This window comes from Lytechinus pictus, chromosome 2 (genome assembly GCF_037042905.1).
Source record: "Lytechinus pictus isolate F3 Inbred chromosome 2, Lp3.0, whole genome shotgun sequence".
NCBI classification, from domain to species: domain Eukaryota; kingdom Metazoa; phylum Echinodermata; class Echinoidea; order Temnopleuroida; family Toxopneustidae; genus Lytechinus; species Lytechinus pictus.
This window is the reverse complement of record NC_087246.1, coordinates 35,207,146-35,230,099: the sequence shown is the minus strand read 5'-3', so window position 1 is coordinate 35,230,099 and position 22,954 is coordinate 35,207,146. Positions and strand designations below refer to the sequence as shown.

General features: G+C 36.4%; 1 protein-coding gene across 1 annotated transcript; it reads left to right on the top strand.

Moving 5' to 3' along the window:
* The first annotated feature begins 5,496 nt into the window (after window positions 1–5,496).
* Window positions 5,497–16,961, top strand: LOC129254344 (uncharacterized). Its single transcript, XM_054892801.2, has 2 exons — window positions 5,497–7,319; window positions 13,829–16,961. The coding sequence occupies exons 1-2, from the start codon at window positions 5,833–5,835 to the stop codon at window positions 13,953–13,955; spliced, it is 1,614 nt and encodes a 537-aa protein (XP_054748776.2). The 5' UTR covers window positions 5,497–5,832; the 3' UTR covers window positions 13,956–16,961.
* The last annotated feature ends 5,993 nt before the right edge of the window (window positions 16,962–22,954 follow it).

Below are 22,954 nucleotides of genomic sequence, written 5' to 3'. Positions count from 1 at the left end.
AAAATAAGATTCAGCATATTCATTTTTTTACAACTTATTTTCTACCACGTCACAAAGACGAGTGGGTGTGCGTTGGTTTGGTGATGATGATGTAATGGTAATGATTGTTAGGATGCTGATGACGTAATCTGATATTGATAAAGGCGACAATTGTACGATGTATGATGATGGCCATGATGATGCACTCTAAAAAACAGTGAGTAAAATTTTACCCAATATTGGGTTAGAAAGGGAACTTGCATGTTTGCTGGGTATTATTTTTTACCCCATATTGGGCAAAATACATGTTTAAAGGGTAAATTTCAACGCAACATTGCCTAAAATTTACAAAATATTTTGATATCTTTTTACCAAACCAACATGCACGTTCCCATTTTACCCGATATTGGATAAACCTTTTTTAGAGTGTGGTGATAATGATGATCATGATAATGGTGACGATGACGACGATGATGATGCTGTTGGTGATTAAGAATAATGCCATCGACAATGTTGACATTCTGTTATTTCTATAACATAACTAAAATTCTACTTCTGTATTCTGTGTTAATATGTAGCCAACTCTAAACAATGTCGGGTACTTTACCATGTTTACACATTATTCAGCTCCCGATACAAGAATAGATCTGGTGACATAACATAGCCCTGTCGCTCTCCTTTCTGTAAAATGACTCTTTTCATCTGATGGTTTTTGACTTGATTTAATGTGATTTATTTAGATTGCCAGCATCCATTCGACAAAATATTTTCGTCGCATTGTCAAAAACAACTCAGAGATATCAAGAATACAGGTACATCACATATAATCTAGAAAGAATTCGTAATAAACGAGGGAGAAATGACCTCTAAAAATAACAAACCTTCGCTCTAAAAACAATCTAGAAGTAAAAGGAGACCTAAAGTCATAGAGGCACTATAAATATTTTATCACCAAAAAAAGAACTTTTCATTTTGATAGCACATGGCTATACTTCGGTATTACAAAATATAATTCATAGATATCATTTGCCGATATTTGTTTCAAATCAGATTGAGACTCAAAGATCTCCTGACATATCTTTACGATGCACTATTTCATGTTCCAATTTTGTAAACTGCTGAAGATTTATGCTTGTTACATATCATATATTATGATATTAGCAGATAAGCATGATTAACCAATTAAAGGGGAACTTCGCCCTGAATAAAAGTTTGTTGCAAAAATAGCAGAAAAGGGATAACAAATATTGGTGAAGTTTTGAGGAAAATCCATTCAAGATTAAGAAAGTTATTGGAATTTTAAATTTTTGATTTATGACGTCACAAACGAGCAGCTGCCCCGTATGTTATGTAATATAAAATGCATAAATTTCAAATCTGTAATGGTTCATGATGACTTAGTTTTGTTTTCGTTTTAGGAAAGAGTGCGAAATAATTTGTCAATTGATATACTGAAGGTATACAGTAAAAACCATTTTCAATTTTCTGAGAAAATGACGTTTCATTGATTTTTTTTCACCATACGATAATTATGTAGGAAAGCTGCTCGCATATGACGTCACAAATCAAATAATTAGAATTCTAATAACCTTTTTTATTCTTTGACGGATTTTTATCAAACCTTCGGCAATATTTTTTCCTTTTTTTTATTTTTTGGCTGTTTTTAAAATAAAGTTTTTGTAAGGGTGAACTTACCCTTTAAGGATGACGAGAAGTTGAAAACGAATATATTCATCAGTCTATGCAAGAATAAATGGGGAAAAATCACGTTTTTTCATTGAATGAATTCTGAATATTTTGTTTCTCTGAGAAATGCGTTCATCATATACACACCCATTCTGTTGAATGAAATATTCTGTAACATTTTTCCTATTATTTTGAAGATATTGCATCTAGATGTTTAATTTCATTGGAGTGTACACTGCACAAACTACTTAAAGTACTCAACTGCACCTGCAGTCATGCATGATTGCCAAATGGGTTAATTGTGGCTCTGTGGTGAAGATATTTCTTTTACCCTGTAAAAATGAAGTGCTAATTTAGCACTTACAGTGCTTTTATAGTGACTGCACTACGAGTGCTGATTTTCTAGTTCAAATTTAAACTAGAAAATCAGCACTTGTTGTGCAGTCACTATACAAGCACTGTATGTGTTAATCAGCACCTCATTTTTACAGTGTAGTATTTTCTGTGTCTTGCTTTCAAGAAAGGCCTTGAGTTGTCGACATACCAACTCTTTGTTTCGTTCTCAAGCATGGGTGATTCTTTAATGTTTTTTTTTTCGAATATAATTTGGGAGAAAAACAAATATTTGTGCACTCTTTCTCGGAATCTAATTTGACACATTCGATGGTGCCTGTCGATGTTCCAATCTGAGTATTAAAAAAAATCATTATTTGTACAGAGCAGCCAAATTGAAGATTTCATTTCCATTAAATGTGTCCTTTTATAGAACGCACAATGTGTGATATTGTTACTATATCAGTAGTTGGACGACCCAAAAGGCGATATTTAAAGCATTCGATGAATCAACCCTACGAGTTGCCCATTCAATTCACCAGTCCTGGTGGGTGTTTCATGAAGCTGTTCGTAAGTTAAGAACGACTGGTGAACCTTTCTTACGCGCTAAATAATGGTGAACATCATTTACCACTAGAAAGGTTCACCCAGGGGCGGCGATCCTGGGGGGCCGGTGGGCACAGTGCCCCAACTTTTTGAAGCACTGAAAAGATGTCATTTTTTACGCAAGAAAAATCCCCCCTTACGAACGTGTACTGTGCCCCTTTCATCGGAAGAGGAACCGTTTAGGTATTCCCGTATGATAAGTACCAATCTTTCCCTAAAATGCCCACTCACGGACGTGTTCTGTGCCCTTTGAATCGGAAGAGGACCCGTTTTATGCCGTTGGCATGTGCCCTTTATCTAATAAGTGCCATTTTTGTCTCCAAAATATGCCCCCTCTTGGGCGTTTTCTGTGCCCTTTTCACCTGAGAAGTACCCGTTTTACGTCTGAGCAAGTGCTCCCTTGCCTTCGTGTAAGTGCCCTTTCTCCAATCAGTGCCCCTTTTTACCCAAGAAAGTGCCCCTCAGGAATATGTCCTCTGCCCCTTTACCTGAGAAGGATCCGTTTTATGCCGTTAGCAAGTGCCCCTTGCCTTCTCATAGGTGCCCTTTCTCGTATCAGTGCCCCTTTTTACCCAAGAAAGTGCCCCTCAGGAATATGTCCTCTGCCCCTTTACCTGAGAAGGATCCGTTTTATGCCGTTAGCAAGTGCCCCTTGCCTTCTCATAGGTGCCCTTTCTCGTATCAGTGCCCCTTTTTACCCAAGAAAAGTGCCCACCCATGAATGTATTCTGTGCCACTTTCACCTGAGAAGGACCTGATTTATGTGTTAACGAGTGCCCCTTTGCCTTCTCATAGGTGCCTGTTCTTCACATCAGATAAGTTGTCCTGAAAAGCCACTCCTTTCTTCCCAGATGAGCGCCTGGTTTCTTTATCATGTTTATTTAGCGCCGTCCTGCTTCCTTCTGCAACTGCATAAAAAAACTTGTAAAAATAATCTTACGTGCCTTCAGTTTCATGAGTCAGGTGAGTGGGGGTAGATAATTCTTTCTTTTTTCTTTGCTTTAAGATCATGGCCGTAAGCAGCGGGGAGGCGGCAGGAGGGCAGTTAAAATGTGAAAACTCACCTTTTTTTACTGCAGATTTTCACAAAATTCACCAAAAGTATGCACAAAATCCATCATTTTCACTTAAAAGGCAAAAGCGCCTATCAATGATAAGCTCGATCGCTTCGTTCCCTCGCTTTGAGTTTTTCCGAAAAGTTTACGCGTGCTACCCCCCCCCCCCCCCCGCGAAATATTATTGCATACGGCCATGCATTTTTAAGATATAGTGCCATTTAGAAAGAAAAGGTGCCCTTTTTTCCCTGTGTCCCCTTTCAACTTCGCTCCGCCGCCCCTGAGTTCACCAGTCGTTATAACTTACGAACAGCTTTATGAAACGGCTCCCGGATAGAGTGCAGCAATACTCATGCTGAATGAAAGTGACACTATACCACAGCGTTTTCACATCAAGTATTGATAAACCCATTCAATATGTGAACACAAGATGAACACTCACATTGTACAGGTGTCCACAGAATGAAATCATCTCATAGTTCGCCGTGTGAACACACTGTGCATGATGTGTCACGCTGCTCTCACCAGCAAAAAAAATGTAGGTAATTTCTTCAGAATAAAGAGCGACTTGTTAATTGCTCAGAACTCATCTACACCTACGCGACAAAGCGAAGAGGAGAAGCAAACTTTCTCGGGCCTATAGTTGGAAATTGCATGATATCCAATAGGCCTACGTCTTACAAGGGGTGTGGGTATGGTTAAGATACTGTGAACAAGTCCTTCAAATATATCAATTTTTTATACTTCGAGAATGAGAAGTGGGTAAGCGTTTTAAGACTTGCATTCGGTCTCTGTACAATAATGTCCAGAAAATGAGGGAAAGTAAAAGGTTACAGAAGTGGATAATTAAATCATAGCATGGAAAAATTTATCCAAGCCACCCTCTCCTACCTTGCTACACAAACGTGCTATGATCATAATGATAGCCACCCCCCCCCCCCCCCATGACCCCAGGCCCAGAGTATAATATGTGGCGAAGTATCAAGTAAATGACTCCTAACCATACTCTAGGGAAAGTTGAAAATAAATTCATACGTAGGAATTTGTAGTTCAATTAACAAGATCAAAATATAACTTTCTTTCTTGAAAAGTATGAGGATTTTGAGGGGGTTGTTTGTTCAGCCGGTATACACCTATATACCCCCCTTACCTGAAAATTATGTGATATTCCCCCGCGCCGTGGGGTTTACGCCTGTGCATACAAGCATGAAAGTATCAAAAAAGAAAGTAAAACTACTATATTTCGCTCACATTGAATACAATACTGTATGTCTTGATTCTTTCTTTGTCCACTCATACTTCGTATTATTTTTACTGCGCTGAAAGGAGTTGAACCCCCAAATTTGTATTTTAATGTATAGAGGGTAGAATTTGTCATACCATCACAATGCATACTAATCCACATGATCTTGTTCAGACTTTAGTCTCAAGTCACGCACCGCTAGTTCCCAATCGTCTCGTACAATGTACTAGGGTTTCACGCTTGTTATATACCGCCGTGTATAAAGCGAGAGATCTTATGATGATGTGAAACATGTATAGCCTATCCTTTTTCATATCCAGAAAGGGAGAAATTACAGTTTTTAAAAAATATTTTCAAGTATATGTTTTATACTAGTATTCCACGTGTTACCACGCGTGAAGAGAGTTTGACGTTTGATCTACCATCGGGGAGACACCAATACCCTGAAGGGTATAAGGGTTGGTGATTGGCGCTCGATCTTGTTCTTATTGCGAACAAAACTGTTTTTTGTGCTCTACTGGCGCTCCATTGTTGACTCTTTGCGTAGGTGAGGTTTCTTTTGTGTGCTAACAATAAAGCAGAGAGATAGAGAGAGAATGAGAGAGGGACCCAAATGTAATACGTATACAGTAGTTGGTATAACAGTCCTACTTTCCCCGGCGAATATAACAGCGCAGCACGCTTTTATGCACTTGGTAAAACTTTGCTGTTTTAGTGTTTCGTCGACCAGTCAAGGTCGTGGGAAAGGCAGGACTTGACACTTAAGTTCCAAAAAGACTCGGTCATATGAAATAGTTTGCAATGTTAACTGTACAGAGGACCTGCTTTATCGAAGTATGTTGGTTATTTGCGCTTTCGAATGAGATACATTAACGTTGAACTGAAGGAAGGGTGATTGACGCATATGCAGTGACACAACACGTTAGCACCATGTCGTTCCTGAAGAAGTTTAATAAACAGAAGAGCGTGGACCTAGAGGAGGAGTTGAGGAAAAAAGAAGAGAAGGAGAAGGCGAAGGAAATGAAGAGGGCGAAACGCCACAGCGTTCATGTTAGTGGTAAGAGGAGCACGCCGGATGTCGCAATCGACGTCCAACCCAAAGATGATTCGATCGTCGAGGATCGAGGGTTGCAAAAGAAAAAAGAAGCAGAGAGGAAGGAGCGGGAGAGAAGAAAATTCAAAGACATGTCTGGCATGGTGATGACAAGTCCAAATGAGTACCCTGTCTTTATTGTTCACTATTTAGGAAGGATGCCAGCCGATGCCGAGTATGGGCGAGAGGCGGTAGAGGACCCTGTTCACCAACTATGCAAGCTTCGCGAGAAACAGAAACTGCAAAAGACACTCCTAGCCTTTAATGTTGACGGAATGATGTGCCGTGAAGTGTCTGGTCCTTTCTATAAACCTAAGAAGGAAGGGTTAACCTTCTTCATCCCTCTACATCATATCACCTATGGGGTAGCATCTTTGACGCATCCCCAAGTCTTTGCCATCATCAGCAAGATGACGGATGACCCTTCACCGGCCAACCAGGTTCTCGTACTTCATGCTTTCCTGTGCGATAAGACGGAGGACGCTCAGGGGTTGACATACTGGCAACTTCAGGCTTATATCGAAGCCTTTGAAGATCTGAAGAGGAAAAAGATGCTGAAACAAAGAAGAAAACAAGCAATGCACGGCCCACCTATACCTCCGGGGCCAGGGACCAGTGGTGATACCCCTTCCCCTGCAAGCATTAGGCCTAGTCCTGATATTGGTAACAGTGGTGGTAGTAGTGATAGCTCTACTAACAATAGCAAACACAAAAATCCTCCTGCTTCTCCTAGCCCAGCATCTCTCAAAAGCCCTGCATCTCCCAAAGGCCCTGCAGTTAAACCGAAACGAACGAACTCTGCGGCATCAATCACGTCATCCTCCTCATCATCGGCGTCATCATCTTCCAGGGTAACCCCAACAGCAGAGCGGAAGACACCAGACAAGGATGAAGTACAAGATGTTGTTCAGATGTCTAAAAAGCAAAACCCTGGTAAGATGAAGACTGATGTGTGGCCACCAGCACCAAAACGGGGCCCCCCTCCTCAGCTCCGAGGACCACCACTGGCGTTGACACAACCCAATGTTGGTGGACCTCCTGCAACTGGTCAGAACGGTAGGACCAACTCCAGGGATTCAGCATACGGTGAAGGGGAAGACGAGTTCGCCATCTCATTCTCACCGACGTCAGCAACGGCACCGAAGTCGTCTCCGGTGACGCCGGGACCGGTATTCCCTGGTATTGCTCCTCGAAGGACGAGCGAGTCTGATACGAACAGGACTTCATCTTTTGAGAACAGGATAAGTGAACTTCAGAATCTGGTGGAGATGGATGCTGAGAAACTCAAAGATCTCATGATCAATGAATACCCTACATTATCACGGTAAGAACTCTCATTCATCTTTATCAATCTCTTATTCAAACTGACACCTTTCGCTTCTTATTGTAACACCAAACATTGGAACTTTGTTTAATGATTTCTTCATTTATTTTTGGTATTAAAACATTTACACAGGATGAAAAGGGACACTACAAGGATACATGTACTCTGTATATACGTCTGTCACATAATTCAATGATTAAAACTGCACATTTGAAAGGCTGCCCTAAGGTTGCTACTACTATTACTATTGTCATGATTACTGCTACAGCATCTGCTGCTGATTATAACAATTCTGCTTATTCTGTGAATGACTACTACGACTATAATTACTAATATAAGTATGTCAAAGTGCTTGCTACAGCTACTAATATGCCTGTTTTTTCAACTAGCAATTCTAAAATAACTTCTGCACCTACCCTTTCTCCTCCTGATTCTACGACTACTACTGCTACCCCTATTTCTATTACTACTTCTATTACTTCTGCCACTACTATTTTTACGACGACGACTACTACTACTACTACTACTACTACTACTACTACTACTACTACTACTACTACTACCACTACTACTACTACTACTACTACTACTACACTGTATACTACTACTACTACTACTACTACTACTACTACTACTACTACTACTTCTAGACACTACTACTACTACTACTACTACTACTACTACATGTACCACTACTACTACCACTACTACAGTGTATACTACTACTACTACTACTACTACTATACTACTACTTCTAATACTCCTCCTCCTACTACTACTACTAACATTTAACTTAGGTCGTATATCATCCAGTCATTTCATAAATTAACCTTTTCATAGATCGTGTATCAAATTCTTGTCAGTGGCAATGATTGGAAGGTAAACGTAATTAACAATTCATGGTAAACTGCCAATTGAAATATTATTGGAATTCTTCCACTGCACAACAATCAAGTTATCTCACAACATAGTTTCAAAGTGGCCTAAAAAAATTAGAACGCAGAACATGACATACGTGAGGGTATATTCTAAAAGGCCACGAGCGATCGAAGCGAGTGCATGGGCAAAGTGTTTGGCCTTTTTTTAAATGAATTCTTATTTTTTGATAGAATTAGGCATAATATTCAACAAATAAAATCAGTTTTCACTCTTTGCCTCTCTTTTCTTTCCTTTTCTCCTTTTCTTTCCCCCTTGGTTTCAGTACATTTTGTGTGGCATGAGTCCCACCCAATCCACATATTATCTACGCCCGTGTATGGGGCGAAATCGCTGGTGGCCCCCCTTTTTTTTGCCTTTATAAAAGGAAAAAAAGCCCGTAATAGATTTTGACCTTATAAAAAAATAGTAAATATTTCACATGTTTTCCATTCATTTTCTTTCTATGTCTATGTTTTTTCTTAGTCGTGAAGTTTTTTTTTTTTGGGGGGGGGGTCCCAAAGCCCCATCAATATTCGTTAGTGTCATCATATCGACTACAATGCTATTACCAATATATATATATATATATATATTTGTATTTTTACTGCGTATTTGAAATATTTCTTAATCAAGCACATCAAATGGCTGTATATACGCATCCGAGTGGAAGCCATCAAATTGCATGGTTGCATAAAAAAGTACAGAGTTCAAGTAATTGTTGATTGAGATGGGAGGCCCACATCCTTGCACTGCAACTTTTGACAGTTTTCAATATGAGTTCCTAATTTTGTTTTGCCACGTTCTTTTATACCCGGGTCAAGGTCATTTATGATCAGTTATGATATTATATTGCAAATAATAAACGATTATACGGTGGTCACGTTTGTTATGCGTGGCTGCAAATTTGGTGATCTCCGTGGAGTGTTTATTTTTTATGTATTCATATTTTGTTGTGTGTGTGTGCATCGCCAGGTATCAATACTCAGTGCATCTGAGATGGGCGTAGCTAATAAAATTAACTATCCCCAAAAGAAATGAACATATAAATTCTGAATGAAATGACTTATTTGCTAGAGTATATAAACATTTTTTTAAAAATATTTAGCATGCCTTCACCAGGAAACAATATCATATAGGCTTTAGTAAGTTAAGCTGGTAGTACTGCAATTAAAAGCAACATAACATTTAAGTATACAGTCCGACCTCTCTTATGGGTCAAGTGCGTTACAAACGTTTATTATTATTACCATCATCATCATCACCACCACCACCACCATTTTCATCAATAGCAATAACATCCTTTGTAAATGTTTAGATGTTCATTATCATCATATTATTATTATCATTAACATTAATATCATACTCATCATCATCATCATCATTATTATCATATAAGCGACACAACGCGTCGTTTATGATAGCGGTTGTGACTCTCGTCTTGTAATCAGAGGATCGCGTTTTCAAATCCCATCCACACTTTACCACTCTCCACCAAGATGTGGGTATTGGGATTGTTGTTGGAATGCTCCCCAATGAATGGAGATAGTGCATACAATGCGTGTGGGTATGCCAGGATCTGCAGATGATTGAGGTAATAATGATTACAATGTAAAGCGCTTAGAAACAGAAGTTTATAAAATGTAACTACTGTCTTTTCCTCATCATTCTCATTATGGGCGGCGATCCCTTTCTGACGAATTTCGATTTCCGTACAACAGCCGTTGGAAGGGGGTCTTCACACCCCCCCCCCCCCCGTCGAAAAGATTGCAAAATTGCCTCACATGATTCTTATGCATGGGAAACAAAATTATAGTGTTCACACAACTAAAACAGCTCGACAATGCTTAATTTTATAGAGAAATATATATTCTCTTATATTTCTATTGTAGGTGGATTTTTCTTAATCATAAGTTTGCATTTTCTTTTCGAAACTGATTTCCTCAATGGACCTTTTTAAAACATTTACACAGATTTTACACAGTTTAACCGATTGTAAACGACAGATAATATATTTTGTATTCTTGATATAAATTTTCTTTATTCAAGAAAAGCAACAAATACAACATTTCGGTCAAAAGCCATAAACCAAAAGCCCCAAAAACACTATCAAACAAGATAATAGAATGGTCCAAATGTTGTCTAAAATTTCCTTCTGACATATTTGAAAAGGATGATACCAGCTGATATAAAATCAAACAAGAAGGCATAATCATATACATATTTAGATAAGTTGCAGAAACCCCCTATTTGACAAAAAAAGGAATTTGGGCGGAGCTCGAAAGTAAATATCCGAAGACGTCATACATTGTATTCCGTCGCATGCCAGTAGGACCCGTACAATGAAGTCTGCAAACGTGAATATCATTGCTATTCCAAATCATTATACTAGTGTGAGGGAGGAATATTAAACAGTAACAAAAGAATGTCGAAGCCTGAATGTATAATAATTTCATAAATTGGTATAGAATAAAAGAAGAAATGGCACCAAATCTTAAATTCTCACCACACCCTTTACAAATTTTCAATTGTAAATCGCTCGGTGGAATTTTAGACTGGGGAAGGAAAAAAAACTGAAAAACTTAGCTAGATGTTAGTAGTTAACACACCCAGGTTGATATAAAATTGTAGGCACGTGTGACGAGATTATTGTGGAAGAGTAAAATATCTCTACGAAACCGATAATTAATGATAACATAACAAGAAATCAATGTGCAAATTATTTCCACATATTTCCATTATTTGATGTATTTCAAGTTGAATACTTGACCGACCTTACTGAAAAAAAAATCTGTATGATTTCAAGACGACAAAAACGAAATGTGTTGGTTGATGATGCTGATGATAACGATAGTGATACCGATGATGAAAATAATAATGATAATAATTATGATATTAATAAAGATAATAATAATAATAATAATAATAATAATAATAATAATGATAATAATAATAATAATGATCATGATGATGATGATGATGATGATAATGATAATAATGATAATAGTTATAATAATAATAATAATGATAATAATAATAATAATAATAATAATGATAATAATAATAATAATAATGATAATAATAATAATAATGATCATGATCATGATGATGATGATGATGATGATAATGATAATAATGATAATAGTTATAATAATAATAATATTGATAATAATACACAAATTCTAATAACAATAATATACACAATGAATAATCACTTGGGCTAAATAGACCAGGGGCCGTTTCATAAAGCTGTTCGTAAGTTAAGAGCGACTTTAAGAACGACTGGTGATCCTATCATACGCGCTAAACCATCGCCAATGAACATTTTGGAGTACACCATTTAACACAAGAAAGGATCACCAGTCGTTCTTAAAGTCGCTTTTAACTTACGAACAGCTTTATGAAACGGCCCCCATGCAGGAAAACTACTCAACAAGCAAGCTAATACATTCACTCAACTAATGTTAGGAATGTGCATTAAATTAACTTCTTCATATCCAATGCTCATTTGACATGCACCATTATACATTTTACTGACGTTTAAGTTAAGTACAATTCGACGGAAGGTTATTTTTGCAGCCCCCCCCCCCCGACACACACATAAACAGACACACAACGCTTGATTAAACAAATGGAGTGACATGGAATTTTTGTAATATTTTATAATTTTATTTGCTCATGGGTGTAAAGGCTAATCTAGGATTGTGAGAAAAAGGGAGACTGATACAAGCAAACAAAGAGTGAATTAAGGCAACTCCTTTTTTACACGCGCCATATCATATTTGAGTAAACTATGGCGAGTGTAGCTTTATAGTATTGTTTGAGAGTAAACAATTCTGCCCTATGATGTTATTTTCAACGCCATTTATTTATTCCTATATAGAACGTGCAAAGGGGTTATAAAGGCAGAGACAACTTCGAGAACTTTTTTTTTTTCATTTCGATCATTTTAAAGCATTTTCGTACATTTGAACATAATTATGCTTTTAGAGTATGTAAGAATCTTTCATCATTTAACTTATAGACACTTTAAACCGAGCTTTGAAGAAGGCGTCCCACCCTTAATGGATTTCGTTTGCAAACCACTTTCGTTGTACAGCATGCTTCAATACGAATCATTCACAATAATGTGCTTTATATAAGCAGAACAGTATACCACTAGTGAGGACGGGAAACTCGTTCCCTTTGAGGTATAAAGGATCAAGTCTGCACCCTTTAGAACACTGACATCACCTTCATTGGTATCCATGCAGCTTTAGTGTGAAAAGGTCAAAATGCACCTTATCTGTGATTGTTTGCACCCGGATATGCACGTCTGCACCATAAAAGGTTCTTTTTGCAACTTTTCCATGTTTTGAAATGTTGTACATTTCATCTGCGCCATTTAGGCTGCATAATGTAGCTTTATGCGTTAGTAAATATGCATAAATCAATGTGCGTAATAGCATGTTTAGCGCCCCTTGATCGGTGTGCTGCTATTGTACCAAAAACTCGGGTTAAAATGTGAATCCTTATTTCTCACTATGTTCTTCTTTGTCAGGCAAGTTTATTAAAAGCCAAGAAAGGTGGGGGTATCGCCAAAATGGCAACTCTTCCCAAGACATTGGACTAGCAAGCAAGCACCAGAAAAAGGAAGAACTCGGACCCCCACCCCCCCCCCCCCCATTAAAGTTCATTACTAATCCGGACGGGGGAGGGGCACACTGTACTCCCCATAGCCATACATTGTATATAATCAAGCTCCGCACCCCCTCCCCTCCCCGTATCTACCTCTGCAGTACAATACTACCTTAGAAGCCATATACTGTACATTGTTAATTTTAGGCCTCTATAATCCACCTTTCGAGTACTTTGTTTAAGAACTGGAAGCATATATAGTTTGCTTAAGCTATGTGTATTTCTCCTCACCCCTTAAATGCTGCGCAAAGCTTTATAGATCGAGCAAGGAATTTGTATTTAAAACGCTCTTTAAATCATAGTCATTGGTATATCCAGTTGTATGATTCTATAATTCTTGCATTCAGCTTTATTTATTTCTTCAATATACTACTATCGTCTTGTAGTCTATCGATGCAATACCTTCACCGTGTCTGGACAAATTTAACCTAATGACGATAAATGGATGATTGTTTATTAACTAAAAAGTCATTAATCTTCGTTTTGTCTTCCTTTTTCAATATAATCCTCCTATATCATCTTTATTATGTATATGCCGAACATTGCTAATTACTAAAATACATGGTTCAATGTGCATTAACAAAGACATTACGGTAGCAGATCATGGATTTATTTCTCGATATTTCTCCAGTGACGTAAATGAGTCGAAATTTCAATGGGCCTTACGCGGCGTGTGTGGCAAAATTTATTTATCTTTTGTTAAAGATCATGTAGATTGTGACATATTATTCAGCATATATATATGTTATTTTTCATATTTTACTTGCCTTTCATTTGTTTTCTTCTTCTGGTTGGTCGTCGAGACTTTGTGTAGGGGTGGGTCAAGTCCCCCCCCCCCTTTACGCCAGTATCGGGGTCTATACATGTATCATTGATTTCTTTCTCTGTTTCTTTCCTCTGTTTTTTGTTTCTTTTAGTAAAATCTACTTCAAGATGTCTATTGATCAGAATGGAGTAGTCACCCGGAAGGAAACAAAGGAGGATGATCAAGGGTCGACATCGAAGGTTGCAGCGGTCGACGACGTCGACCATACGGATGTATAACGATCGCACGATCTCGATTTGACTATTTCTTGCCAACGACCATTAAGAAGACGGAGTGGTTATCAAAGCCGTCGATATTGCTTTACGATCTTCGTCGTCATGGTCATAACAGATCTAGGTCTATATATTTCCTATGTGTCAGTTTTTTATCGATGTCATCCGTTTACTTTCTGGAATTTTGCACCATTACATTAGATCATCAAGTTAACTGGAGCATGGTCATTTGAACATATTTTAAAAGTATAATTTAACCGTTGCCGTTCAGACTATTCTCTCCAAATCAAATAACTGTGTCAATACTGCAATCTTTATCACTAAACTGGCTTATGTGAAACCATTTTGGGGAATTAAATCCTTTTTTTTTCATCTTCAACGGTTTTAATCGCGTGATAATTGGTTCACATGAAAAGGATGAGGATAGGAAAAAATCTTTTACTTTTTGTTCCTGTTTAACAACGGATCCATGTGCCTTGATCCAAAACGTTTAATGAACGGCATAAAATCTCACCATAATCACGATAATCTCAACATAAGTAGAAAGAGGAATATTAGAAAACAAGAATTTAGAAATAGATTCTTGAGTAGTACAAACCTCTCTCTTCTTTCAATAATGTATCAGGGTTTCTTCATTCGATGCTTAAATTTCTTAAGAAAATACTATAAGTTCCTCTACTGACAATTTACAATGTGATAGAAGGTTATAATTTTTTATGCAAATTCAAACATTTCAATTTGTATTTGGATGAGATATAATGACCTGTTGAAAATGCTGCTCTATTGAAACGAGATTGCCGGTAGTGTTATCTTGAAATGATCGTTTATGGTTCAAAATTGATTATTTTCACGATTTGGTATAACTAATGTACGGCATTTGTTATGTTAATGATGTTTATTTAACTAAATTATTTTAACAGTAATATTTGTGCGATGGCAATTTCATTTCCTAATCTGCTCAGGAACAATAAAAAATATGAATGTCGGACCTTAATACCTCGGTCACATTTACTCTACGGCGGCCATACGGCGAGTCGAAAACAGTCGTTTTAAGATTTTTTGTACCAGCTAAATAAAGGTGGTTTGAATAAAAATGAATAAAACGGCTGTTTTCGACTCGCCGTACGGCCGCCGCAGAGCAAATGCGACCGAGGTATAAGCCTATAAAACGGTCTTCCCTTAGATCGACAAGCCAATATTCATCATTTTTAGAACAAGATATAAAACAAGAATGGAAATTCGGTTAACCAATTCGAAGGGTGGTGATCTTTAGGCGGTCGCTCTACTTAAGTTTGTCGATTCGAATCATGAATGCATACTTTACGATTTTCGTACGATATAATGGCGTTGTAGATGGGTATACGCTCTATGTGTTCGCATCGCATCGTACATTTGATTTTTATAAACCTTTTAGGAGGATGGCCGTATAAAACGGCTGTGCAATATCGTACGAGGATCATGCGATTGCCCTGCGGTTTTCTCAGCATCCATATAGGCCACGCATAAATCGATAGGTGTGCCTATCATACAGCAATAGAGTCAATTTACACGCTGAACGGCGAGTTGCCTTGCGACGGGGTCGTAGCTTGCCTACGATATAATCGTACATTCAGAGCTTGATTTCGTAATAGAAAGATACGATGTGTTTACGGGCTCCATTGGATCATTGCAGACATTGAGATAATATTCATCACACTCTGTGTAAGTGTGGTACTGTTAAATGTTATTATATGCGATGTATATTTCCTATAACTTATTTTCATATAAAATGTGATTTGTTGATGAGAAGTTTATTTTGATAAATGCATTATCCTTTAATATATTCAATTAATGATTATTGAAATTGTGGGGTCTTTAACCATACTGTCAGTAAAGTTGTGATCGATTTCCTTTTATTTTCTGTCGAATGTATTCGAAAACGCAACTTCCTCAAATTTTCGTTAGTATCAAAATGTTGCTGATAATTAGTGTTTTGAAAGGAGTAATTATTATTTAGAAAAATTGCGTTGAATAGGAAAGCATTTATCATAGTGTAGTCAATGATCATCATTATCATTTTGTTAATAAGAGTTCTTTCTCACTTATAGTATATACGAATTGAAATAAGAATGGTCTAATGAATATTTCTTTAAAGGACATGTCCACCCCAACAAAAAGTTGATTCGAATAAAAAGAGAAAAATCATACAAGCATTACACTGAAAATTTTATCAAAATTGGATGTAAAATAATAAAGTTATGATATTTTGAAGTTTCGCTTAATTTCACAAAACAGTATTATACACATCATGGTTGGAATGCGAATGAGGTGACTAATGACGTCACCCTGGGTGAGGCTCACTATTTCTTTTGTAAATTATTATATGAATTATGAAATGTTCTTATTTTTCTCATTTTCCTGGGAAACAAAGCTTTGTTCCTCCCTGAACATGAAGAATTACCATTCTTTAAAATATTATGGTTCAGTCAAGTTGATCCTTATTTATTGTCACATCGCTAAAAAAATGCAATATTGTATAATGCAAACAATAAAAAAACAAAAGAAATAGTGGATGAGGGACATCATGGACTCTCATTTGCACATCTAGTTGAGTTGTGCATATAAAACTGTTTGTGAAAAATAAGCGAATCTTTAAAATGTCATATTTTACATCCGATTTTGATAAAATTTTCAATGTTGTGCTTGTTTGATTTTTCTATATTTATTCAAATCAACATTTTCTGGGGTTGACTTAACCTTTAAATGTAATAGTCCTATATTTACAGAAAATTGACAGTGTATTGTAACTTATTATGACAAAGGCTGAAAGTCGTGTGCAAACTAGGAGACGGTATAGCGAGTTTTCGCTATTGCAACGGGGACGGATTCAACTACAAAGTAAATCTATTGAAAAAATGGCATGTTGCATGTTCAAGTAACATTGTATAATGTAGCATTGTGTTAAAGTAAATATTAAAATAAGGATTATGAATTAAAATTTAGAATATCATTATTGTTATATCCATCAGTGAATGGAATATTTTTATATGAAACGAGGCTCATTTGTTTTTTTTTTAGATGTGTACGTAAAATATGAAAATATTATGGGTAAAATTCGAGAGGACCATTATACTATTTTAGTTGATATTAGTAGTAATTGCCATTGTGCCTATTGTTCAGTCTATTTAAAATATATATAAATGTTCGGTGGTTCGACTCTATTCAAATTAATTTCGTGATTATTACCACTAAGCTGCATGAGATTTGCAAGTATAATACATGTATAATGACATCTGGGGCCGTTTCATTAAAGGACAAGTCCACCCCAACAAAAAAAATTATTTGAATAAAAAGAGAAAAATCCAACAAGCGTAACACTGAAAATTTCATCAAAATCGGATGTAAAATAAGAAAGTTATGACATTTCAAAATTTCACTTAATTTCACAAAACAGTTATATGCACATCCTGGTCAGTATGCAAATGAGGAGACTGATGACGTCATCCACTCACCATTTCTTTTGTATTTTATTATATGAAATATGAAATATTCTCATTTTCTCTTCATTGTCAAGTGAAAAATTGATTAATTCCTCCCTATACATCTGGAATTAGCATTGTTTAATACTATATGGTTCAGTCAAGTCGGTCCCTATGGTCAAATCTGTAAAAAATGAAATATTGTATAATTCAAACAATAGAAAACAAAAGAAATAGTGAGTGATAGACATCATCGACTGACTCATTTGCATGTCACTGAGTTGTGCATATCACTGTTTTGTGAAAAATAAGCGAAACTTTAAAATGCCATAACTTTCTTATTTTACATCCGATTTTGATAAAATTTTCAGTGTTATGCTAGTTTGATTTTTCTCTATTTATTCAAATCAAAATTTTTTGGGGGGTGGACTTGTCCTTTAAGCTGCAGTTCGTAAGTTTAAGAGCGACTGGTGATCCTTTCTTGTGGTAAATGATATGTTCAAAAATGTTCACCAGTCGTTCTTACAGTCGCTCTGACTTTCGAACAGCTTTATGAAACACCCACCAGTTTTTATTTTACCTCCAGTAAATTCTTATGCAATTGCACATGCAGGGTTGGCATTTTATGATAAATTGTATCACCGTATTTTACGTTGTAGGAAATTTTTTTTAAATTTCATTAGGATAAAAAAAATCACTGAGCATCTGTTAGTTAGTGAACTTGCAACAAAAAATGTTTACAGAACGATAACTTTTATTATTTATAAAGCATCATTTTCCTGTCGTAATATATCTCAGCCGAAAGTAATGATCTATCATATCTAACGTGCAGTCATCCAGACAATTCAAAGATTTAAAACTTTGATTTCACGGTCATAAATCAACACGTGTTAAATTAATGTATTGGCTAAAACACCTGTCATTTATTTCTATGATAATTAAAAGACGGTAAAAGTTATTTTGTGACACAATCATGACAATATTAGAAGTCGTGTAATGAATTATGATATTTACCATAATATCATTAAAAGATATACTCGTTTATATCAGTATTCAGTATGTTTCATTGTCTTCCCTTGGGGACAAGAAGCTTACTGATTATCGCCATTACAGCCATTGTGATATAAGAGATTGCATATATGAATAGGGGACTGTTTCATGAAAGAAAGAGTGGGTGCTTTTCACTGACAAAACCTGCTCTGAACCAATCAGATGCTAAGATTGTCAGTAGCTTTTTCAATTCAATTCAATTCTTTATTTCATTTCCATTCAAAACATAAATACAAAATAATATAAATCAGATACAATTATAAAGATGAACATTCTTACTTCGTAAAAAAACAGTATAAAATTGAGCATAAATGGAAATGAGGGGGGTCCACTAAAAGCAAAGCTTGTAAAGTGTGGACCCCCCTTGGAAATGAAAAATATTGTCGACTTAATCATATATGCTTATATATGCATGTAGCTTAAAACTACAGTCAATGAAAATCAGTTGGTATTTGCTTCATAAATGCTCCCAATATATTTTTTTTATAAATTGCTTTTACTGAAATGTATCCTATTACTGCCTTTTCCTTGTGAGACTGCAGCCATGTAATGTCGTGCTCCCCTATTCAAGCCATTTCATAATAAACAAAATTACCAGAATATCAAATAATATCAATCCAAAGCCCTGGACTGTTTGAATGTTATTATTGATGTGAGGTCGAGCTTGATGGGGGAGGGATTAATTAAAAGGACATTTGATTTCATAAATCGTGGTATTAATGAATCATTATCACGATTGGTTCCAGGGGCTCATTGTGAGGGCAGGATGCGACCACCCTCTATGATTTTCAAGTATATCCTGAAAAAAAGCGAAAAAGATAAACATGGTAAAGAAGAGGTAAGAAGATTAGAGAGAGAGAGAGAGAGAGAGAAGGGGGGGTCTGGTCTCGTATAACTCTACATGATAATCGCCTCTGTATATCAATTGAGAAAAAAACTATATGTCTGTAAGTAAATATATATATATATATATAAAGTAATCACAAAAGGTTTAGTAAATGCCGTGGCAATAAAATCGTAGATTTTAAAAGGAGCATAGCTCTAAAAAATGAAAGGCAAAGTCACACTCTTCGTCAGTGCCCATGATGTGACAAAAAAAAGATAATTCAAAATTCGATGTATTAAGGGCTATATGAATGCGGAATATTATTATTATTATTAAGTCGTCTTTGTGTCCCTCTCAGACCTAATAACCAGTTACCATTTTTACTCAGTAGGACCGATTTTATTGATGCGATATGATATCATCTTCTTTCTGTCAGTAATTTACTAGATTCCATTTTCTGACGAGATCGAGATGAAGTATATTACTAAAACATGTCCTGGCTAACTTGAATAAAAAAATATGTATATATGTATGTTATACATAATAATCGATTTTAGTCAAAAGCAAAACATGTATATAAATAGCATAAAATACCTCCCCACAACTACAGCAGAATAGGTTGAATAAAATGAGAAGAGAACAAATCAAACAAACTAATCGGATGCATAGGCGGACAAGTTTCATATTGCGCTTATGATGTTCTTAGGCCTAGAATGTCCCGGTCCTAGGTCAAAAGGATGATAAAAATATCAGCTCGAGCTTCGCGCTTGCATCATTTTAGAATTGCTATCCACATCCTCTATAACAATTTCCCTACAACAGTGCTTTAAACAGTGCTTAAATTTACCCTTTTGATACCGGAATATCAAATATTTTCAGCTCGCGCTTCGCGCTCGCATTATTGATTTTCATTATAAAAATGAAATGTATTCAGAATGCCCAGATTCTGTCTAACTCTAAAACACGCGCACGCACGTTAATTGAGATACGCAGCTTGATCTTTATTTAAAACGTGCTAAAATTATCTAGTTTCTGATCAAAATATCAAAATTTTTCTGCTCGCGCTTTGCGCTCGCATTATCAATGTAGGAAAATACCAAATTACTTATCCTTTTTCATGATTTCCAAACATTAATAGAGTGTCCCATTTTTAGGTCAGAAATCTGATTTTTTTTTTTCCGTTCGCGCTTCGCGCTCGCATCAATTGTTTGGTTATATACTTATACCGTTAATGATTACAGAATGTGCTTAGATTAAGAATGTCAATTTTTAGGTCGAAATGTCAAAAATTTTCAGCTCGCGCTTCACGCCACGCTCGCATAATTTAATCGTTGAAATATGTATTGTCTAATGACTAATTGCAAAACGTCCTTAAAATGTCCCTTTTCGATCAGGCCAGAAAGCATATTAACAATTTCTGCTCGTGCTTCGCGCTCGCAGTAATTATCTAGTTACATATGCATCTTGTTCAGGTTCACAAACATTGCCCCAGAATGTTCAATTTTCAGGACAAAATATATGAAATTAAAAAAAAATTTAGCTCGCGCTTCGCATTCGCCTTATTTAAATAAGGCTTATGAGATTATTTTATGTTGTTTTATAAGAATAAAGCTAAGAAATGACTGTGTAAGGACATGGGCGTTTTGCCCCCCCCCCCCCCCCCATTTTCACGACCAAGAAAACAAAAAGAGAAAGGGAAAGGGATAAGGGTGAAATATGATATTATTTTCTAAATGTTATGTCAAAATCTATCACAAACTGGGATTTTTGTAATAAAAATGTCGAAATTTTTGCTCGCTTGCTCGCAACTTCTTATCAATTTTACGCGATACGCCATATCGAGCCCCCTCAAAATGTTTGGCTTATTACACCCTTGGGTCCCCTTCAAATAAACAAACAAAAATCAACTTTGAGCGGCCGATCGCGGAAAATATGGGTTTTAAAAAAATTCGCCCCCCCCCTTATTGGCGGAAGCTGGATCCGCCCCTGGGATGTAAAATTTTTACAAAAGTGATGATATTTAAGATATACGCTTTATTTTACCAAACATTGCTGCACGTCCCGGTCAGTACGCAAAATGGGAAACTGACGTCAACAGTCACTTTTTCATTTGTATTTTATTGTATGTATTTTTTTCCTCCTCTTTTAATGTGAATCAAATTTTAATTCCTCCCGAAACTTGCTGTGTAATTGTCATTGTTGTGAACTACGATGAAAAGTTTTCTTCTTGTCAAATTCTCTCACTAATTATATCATACCATAAAATGCAAAAACAAAATAGTGAGTGACACTAGAAAGAGAGAGAGAGAAAGAGATGGAAAGAGAGAAGAAGAGAGAGGGAGAGAGGGGGGAGAGAGACTAAAATAAATGGAGATAGTGTGTGTGGGGGGGGGGTGTGCTTTCCCATGTGTGTGCTTCCATGTTTTCTTGTTTCTTGTTCTTTGTTTTTTTGTTTTGCTGTTCCCTGTTATGTCATCTTCGTGTCTGTCTTCGTAGGCAATTCTAAAATAATTATTTAGAGGGGTCCACACAATACAAGCACAGAAGCACTGCTTTTTAGTGGATCCCTCCATTTTCTCCGAATTTTATTTTAAAATGGTTATGATATTTTGCTTATATATAATACTCTGTTTTGTTTTTTGCTTTTACTTATAGATGAATATCATATACTGTACATGCCTGAATTTATTTTGTCTGTATAAGTTCACTGTAACTATTTTGACCACATTACTTTGTTCTGTTGAAAATGAAATGAAATAAATTGAATTGAATTGAGTCGGGTATAAAACTTTCGGTGTGCCCAATTATGGTGCAGAAGTGAACAAGAAACAATGTTTAGACTTTAAAGATGGCGCTCTTTCTCATAGTACCAGAGGGTGAAATGTATTATAGACCTAAATCATAGAAGAAGGAGGAGAAGAAGAAAGAAAATAATTCTGGGCCTATGTCAAAATTTTAAGCTAGGGTCTAATATTTCTTCTATATTTCTTCCTGTGATCCTTGTGGATACTGGGCGTGGTCGCGTTTAGTGTTTTTCTTTTTTTTGTGGTTTAAACTAAATTTTTTGTCTTCTACTTCTTCTCCTTCTTCTTCTTCTTCTTCCTCATCAGTGTGGAGGATTGAACCAACAACTGAGAAAAAATGGCATGGCTGAATTAGACTGCAGAAAAAATGGATGAAGAGGTATAGGCATAAAAACGTCATTTCCTATTATTGTTTAGTTTATTCTCCTTCCCCTACTCTTTTTTTGTGGGGGGGGGGGGATTGGGTGAGGTGAAAGTGCCTTATATCCCCCACACATTTTTATAATATGGGACAACCGCCACCTGCTGCCATCTCTTCCAGTGCACCTTCTGGAATTGATCTACTTTTTCATGATGACAGAAGGGGAAACATAATTTTAAATTTTTTCAGCCCCCCCCCCCCCCCACCCTCCATCCACCTTCAATTTTCCATAACTTTTTTTGTCCTATGTTGTCGCTGGATGAATTCCAATTGGTCATGGTTTTTCTTTTAATTTATTTATTTTTTTATTCCATTCCTTTTCATTTCTCTTGAATCTTTGTCTTTCCCCTTTGTCATTTTTTTGTTGTTGTTCTAAATCTTTGAGCTAATGAGGGCGTTTCAGATATCCGATAAAATTGCAGTGCCGGATAGCTAGCTCAGCTCGC